The sequence below is a fragment of the Leptonychotes weddellii genome, chromosome X (genome assembly GCF_054177405.1).
Source record: "Leptonychotes weddellii isolate Sample4059 chromosome X, ASM5417740v2, whole genome shotgun sequence".
Taxonomy (NCBI): Eukaryota; Metazoa; Chordata; class Mammalia; order Carnivora; family Phocidae; genus Leptonychotes; species Leptonychotes weddellii.
In genome coordinates, this window is record NC_138385.1 from 35379940 (window position 1) to 35387084 (window position 7145).

The 7145-nt window shown below is 36.2% G+C and overlaps 1 protein-coding gene across 2 annotated transcripts in view; it reads right to left on the minus strand.

Annotated features, from left to right (window-relative positions):
- RADX (RPA1 related single stranded DNA binding protein, X-linked) overlaps nt 1–7145 on the minus strand; it is an 81135-nt gene that overhangs the window by 4593 nt on the left and 69397 nt on the right. For both annotated transcript variants that reach the window (XM_081808470.1, XM_081808471.1), the window contains exon 13: nt 4396–4563. In XM_081808470.1, the coding sequence (XP_081664596.1) occupies nt 4396–4563 (168 nt within the window). The remainder of the gene's footprint in view (nt 1–4395; nt 4564–7145) is intronic.

Genomic DNA, 7145 nt, shown 5'->3' on the forward strand with positions numbered 1-7145 from the left:
AGGGTGTGTGTGTGTGTGTGTGTGTGTGTGTGTATCTATAGTTCATAAAGATGATACCAATTAGGACGTCATATCAGTAAGCGTTAGTCAATAAATGATTTGGGAAATACCGCTAACCCCTTGGAAAAAAATAAAGCTGGGTCCATTTCTCACTTTCCATACCAAAAGAAATTCCAAATGGATTAAAATTTTCAACGGTGAAAATTAAGCCATATTAACAACAAAACCCTAAATAATTCAGTTCAAAATTGGCAAAGAACTTGAATATACATTTCTCCAAAGAAGACATACAAATGGCCAATGAGCACATGAAAAGATGCCCAACATCATTCATAATTAGGGACATGCAAATCAGAACCAAAATGAAATACCATTTCAGGATGGCTGGTTTGTTAAAACAAAAACAAAGACAAAAACTAACAGAAAATAACAAGTATTGGTGAGAATGTGGAGAAATTGGGATCCTCATGCATTGCTGGTAGGAATGTAAAATGGTGCAGCTGCTGTGGACAATGGTTTGGTGGTTGTTCAAAAAGTTAAATTCAGAATTACTATATGACTCAGCAATTCCACTCCTAGGTATACTCCCAAAAGAACTGAAAGCAAAGACTTGGATACTCATACACCAATATTCATAGCAGAATTATTCACAATAGCGAAGAGGTAAAAACAACCCAAATGTCCATCAACACATGAATGGATACACAAAATGTGGTATATACATACAATGAAATATTCTTCAGCTGTAAAAAGGAATGAAATTCTGATGTATATTACAACATGGATGACCAAGTGACATAAGCCAGGCACAAAGGGCAAAGACTGTATGATTCCACCTATGAGTTATCTGGAACAGGCAAATTCATAGAGACAGAAAGTAAAACAGAGGTTACCAAGGGCAGGGGAGAGCGGGGCAACGGGGAGTTACTATTTAAAGGTATCAGAATTTCTGTTTGGGATGATAAAAAAGTTCTAAAAATGGATAGCAGTGATGGTTGCACAACACTGTGAGTGTACTTAATTTCACTGAATTGTACAGTTAAAAATGGTTAAAGTGGTAAATTTTATGTAAATTTTGTCATAATAAAAATGATAGGAGTAAAAAAATGAAACTATAAAAGTACCAAAAACCCATACTGAATTTAAAGAAATAATCTTGGACTAAGTGATGCCTTTCTGAGTATGACATAAAACCAGCAGCCACAAAAATAAAAGATTGATATATTTGAGTACATATAAATAAAATTACTTAAAATACCAAAAGAAGTCTCCCATTGAACAAATTTAGTCAAACAGGATAAAAGTATTTGCAACACACAATAAGGGATTAACTCCTTTAATATGTAAATAAAATTTATAAATTAATAAGAAAAAGAACATTCTTATAGAAAAATGGAAAAAATAAAACTAGCATATAAAATTCATAGAAAGAAGAAATATAAATGGCCAACAAACATGAAGATGTTCAAGCTTAGAAATAAATAAGAAATGCAAATGAAAATAGTGATATAATAACTTTTTTTGCCACCAGTCTGCCAACATTTAACAAGAACAACAATATCTAGCATTTCTAAGGGTGTGAGTAAAGTGGCATTCTTGCTTTTGGTAAAAGTGTAAATCAGTATAAATCTTTTGGATGACAATGTGACAGTACTACCAAAATTTTAAATGCCTACATCTTTGAGTCAGTGACTTCTCTTCCAAGAATTCATCTTACAGATATATGTATAAGTGCACAAAGATTATGTATACACACACAGAGATAGACAGATAGATATTTATTGCAGTACTCTTTGCCGAGAGCCAAAATATTTGAAAACAATCTCAACACCCATCACTAGGAGCCTGATTAAGTAAATTTTGGTACATCCACACAGTGAAATATTTATAGGTATTAAAATGAATGAAGTAGCTCTCTATATATTAACATGAAAACTATTCAAGATACATTGTCAAGAGGAAAAAGGTGGTTATGGAACTATATGTTTACTATAATTCCATTTATGTGTATTTCTTTAAGACTGTGTGTGTGGGCGATCAAGTGAGATTTATTCCCAGTTGCAAGGGTGGTTTAATATTTGCAAATGAATCAACTTGATAAATCACATCGATAAAAGAAAGGCTGAAAACCATATGATCATTTCAATAGACACAGATAAAGCATTTGATAAAGTACAACATCCATGAATGATGAAAACCCTCTGCAACGTAGTTCTAGAGGGAACATACCCCAACATAACAAATGCCATATATGAAAAACCCACAGCTAACACCATCCTAAATGGGAAGAAACTGAGAGCTTTTCCCCTAAGGTCAGGAACATGATAAGGATGACTACTCTTACCACGTTTATTCAACACAGTACTGGAAGTCCTAGCCACAGCAGTCAGACAACAAAAAGAAACAGAAGACCTCCAAATCGGTAAGGAAGAAGTAAAACATTCAGTATTTGCAGATGACATGATACTATATATAGAAAATCCTAAAGACTCCACCAAAAAACAGCTAGAACTGATAAAAAAATTCACTAAAGTTGCAGGATACAAAAACAACATACAGAAATCTGTTGCATTTCTATACAGTAATAATGAAAACAGTAGAAAGAGAAATTAAGAAAACAACCCCGACACAACTGCAAACCAAATAATAAGATACCTAGGAATAAACCTCACCAAAGAGGTGAAAGACCTGTACTCTGAAAACCATAAAACACTGATGAAAGAAATTGAAGATGACATAAAGAAATGGAAAGACATTCCATACTCATGGATTGGAAGAACGGGTATTGCTAAAATGTCTGTACTACTCAAAGCAATCTACAGATTTTATGCAATCCCTATCAAAATACCAACAGCATTTTTCACAGAACTAGATGAAACAATCCTAAAATTTATACGGAACTTCAAAAGATCCGGAATAGCTGAAGCAATCTTGAAAAAGCAGAGCTGGAGGCATCACATCCTGGACTTCAAGTTATATTATAAAGCTGTAGTTATCAAAACAGTATGGCACTGGCAAAAAATAGACACATAGATCAATGGAACAGAATAGAAAACCCAGAAATTAACCTACAACTATATGGTCAACTGATCTTCAACAAAGCAGGAATGAATAGCCAATGGGAAAAAGTCTCTTCAACAAATGGTTTGGGACATATTCTATTTGAAACAAATCACCTTGCTTTTGATTACCACATCACTTTTCGAGTGGTTCTTGCCCTTCATGTCTCAAATATTAACTGCTTTGGCAGAATGATACTAGGTTTTTTCAGGTGACCATGTTAGTGACTTCTGGAGAACAACTGGCATTAGCAACTGAAAATTTTGCCTTGATATTTCATATCAATAACAACATATACACAGAGCAGAAAAAATGTGATGGAAGTAGATGTTATATGCAGTAAGAAAATGAATACACAAATATTTAAACTATATATTAGCGCACTAATTAAGAAATCTGGACTTTCTGGAAGTCTAAAGAGCTGCAATGTAGGAAGTAATACTGCAAAGTCAACTAATATATCATCTCCAAAATGAACTGTGGAAAAAATAAAAGACTCTTATAAAATCAGATATTCAAGCTCAGTTTGCAGTAACCATTACTGCCAAAAGTTACTTCATCAGCAGGCACACCTCATAAGACTTGTTTAAAAACAATATACACTCAAGAGTTTCATCAGCTTAGAAAGATCCACCACAAAATCCCAAGATAATAAAGGGTGTCTTAAAAGCTCTTTTAAATGTAATATCCTTCTAAGCTCAGTGAGAACTGCTAGAAACTTTACTACCTGCTCCGGAAATAGAGATGGCAACAGGAAGTGGATAATTATAACTGGATACATAATTTTACAGGAATATAGAAATAATATAGAGTTCAGTAAATTATGTAGCAGCCTAAACAATCAGTTGGTGGAAGTGTTTCACTATTGGGATTACGTGAACTCCTAGCAGTCCTCAAGGGATTTATTGCATAGCACTTGAATAACTAAACATTTATAAGAGAAAACAACCATACTGTACTACACTATGGAGGTCTTAAAATTTCAGGCAATTGTAAGGTGAAAGGACAGATCATTTCGCCTGAGTTAAAAGGAGAGAAGAGTCGAATTGGCACTGCTCCATGTGCATACCACTTAAATCTAATGAATACTTACTTTTAGAAATGCATTATAAGAGAACATTCTTAATGTCTGCCTGGAATAAAAACCATTAATTTGTCCAATTTTATTTAAAATATATTCTCATTTATAAGTCTTGGGGTACATTTACCAAACAACCCTTTAAATTATATTGAATGTTAAGGCTAGAACTGTTTATATAATCACATCTTAAGATTAGAAGTGTTTACAATATTAATTTTATCTTCTGAGTGAAAGGAATACTGAGATTGTCTTACCTGCAAGTGCTCTTGGACCTGCCAGTGTGTCATTTCCAGGTCCATCCTGCGGATACACACAGCTGTAATTCATGCAGGTTAGTAATGTGTCGATTTGAGATGTTCGGAGATCTTCTGGACAATACATGGGCAGGAATGCAACATCAATTGCGATCTCATGGTTCAGACCTGTATAGAAAAACCACACTTTGTTAAAAGTGGGTTAGTATAGGAGGCTAATGAGGCCAGGTTTGCTGGTTTGATCCTGACATGTGCCAAATAGCTTCACACATGTAAATGCATGGTTTCAAAGCTAGGGATTAAACCCTTTGCTGTGCAAAACTTTATGAATACATGCAACTGGTTGAAAGAGGAGACACTTTAGTGCAGTCTATCACCACTGCTGGAAATAGCAATCCAAAAACCAAAAAACAAAAAACCCCAAAATGTTTTACCTATGGATATAAGGTTTAAATTTTAATATCCAGAGGATGGCTTGGTCACATAAATGAAGAGATGTAGCATATTTTTCTTGGTCTAATATTATGTCAGGGGCTGTTACAGAATAGAATAATTCAGAGATGACTATTGGTTCCCTTATTGCCATTTGGACTTAAGGATGTATGATTCAAGCAAAGCCAGGGAAGGTAGAAACAAGGTCCCACCTGTCCTTAATTATGCAATACAAACTTCATTTACTCACCCTTAGGGCTATAAAAGGTTGCAGCAGAAAAGGGGCTATGGGGGAACAACCAAAGTAAATCCTGGCCTGTGACTGTCATCTCTTTGTATGGGTCACTGTCTACCAGGGTGGATCTAAAAGACTTTGTAGGGGTGCCTGGGAGACTCAGTCAGTCAGGTGTCTGACTCTTGATTTCAGCTCAGGTCATGATGTCTGGGTCCTGGGATCGAGCCCTGCATTGGGCTCTGTGTTCAGTTGGGAGTTGGCTTGAGGATTCTTTCTCTCTGCCCTTCCCCCTGCTTTTGCATACTCTCTCACTAAAATAAATGAATCTTTTTTTTTTTTTTTTTTAAAGAAGACTTTTTAGAGGCAAGGCTTTGAGCTGGGTACAAAAGGATGAATAGCATTTAAATAAACAGAGAGAAGGATTTCAGGCAGGGCAGGGAGTAGTCAAAATTATAGATCAGAGTAAGGAGACCATCTTGACTGGACAAAGGGTAAACACACAGAGCACAGCTTGAAAACCCCATGAATTCTACCCAGTCACCCAAAACAGAATCCTGGAGGTTATCCTTAACTCCTTCCTTTTGTTCTTCCCTGATGTTCAGCCAGCAAGTTTTATAGATTCTATGATCTTAATATCTCCTCTACTCATCGCTATAGCAATTCTTAACTACTGTGCTTGGGTCAATGATAGGTAAACAAATTCCTTCCTGTTAAGCTGTAAACTGATACAGAAAAACAAGTGCATTTTTCTAAAAGATTTTATTTATTTATTTGACAGAGAGAGAGCACAAGCAGGAGGAGCAGCAGGCAGAGGGAGAGGGAGAAGCAGGCTCCCCACAGAGCAAGGAGCCCGATGCGGGGCTCAATCCCAGGACCCTGGGATCATGACCTGAGCCAAAGGCAGACACTTAACCATGTGAGCCACCCAGGCACCCTATTATTTTTGCTTTTTATGGGCAAATGACACTAAAATTCCACAGCTTTAATTTAACATACAACTAATGGCTACTTAAAGGTTTTAAGGATAACTAAAATTTGGTATTCATAAACTATAATGGTCATGATATCTAGAATTTACTGAGGATTTCAATTCAGTATAGGAAGTATAACTACCCTGTAACTCTAAGCAATGTTGCAAAACTCATGTGGAAGTGCACATATTGGTATCTTATTGCCTTGATTCTAAGACCAAATTTAACTCTAAGATATACCATCAACTTAATAACAGTTTTAATAAAAAGGAAATTCTGCATTAAATGTACCCATTGACCGTAAGATGCATTCCAACTTGCAAATATAAAAAAAGAAAGTATGCCTTAGAATTGAGAAAATATCCGAAGTTGGAAATCCTGATATTCTCAGGAAGGTGGTTTGATTATCAGTGTGTCATTGATACTCTTTTGAATTATTTTCTAAATTATAAAATATGGTGAGTTTAGCTTCATCATTACTCATGAAATTTGTTGTGAGTTCCTTGGTTAAAACTAGAGTTGTGGGTACAAATGTATAAGTAAACAGGCCTCAGAGCCTCCATACTTGCTGTTTCTGTGCCTAGAATGTTCTTTCCTCAGATAACCGGATTGTTCCTTCACCCCCATCAGGATTCTGGTGAAATGTTATTTTTTCAGGGAGACCTAACCCTAACCCTGACCAATCTATGAAAATGTCATCCTTTCCAGGGTGCCTGGGTGACTCGTCGGTTAAGCCTCAGACTCTTGATTTTGGCTCAGGTCATGATCTCAGGGTTGGGAGATCGAGCCCCGCATCAAGCTCCACCCTGGGCATGGAGCCTGCTTAAGATTCTCCCTCTTCCAGCTTTCCCCCTAAGGTCAGGAACCCGGCAGGGATGTCCACTCACCACTGCTATTCAACATAGTACTAGAAGTCCTAGCCACAGCAATCAGACAACAAAAAGAAATAAAAGGCATACGAATCGGCAAAGAAGAAGTCAAACTCTCACTCTTTGCAGATGATACTTTATGTGGAAAACCCAAAAGACTCCACCCCAAAACTGCTAGAACTCATACAGGAATTCAGTGAAGTGCAGGATATAAAATCAATGCACAGAAATCAATGGCATTCC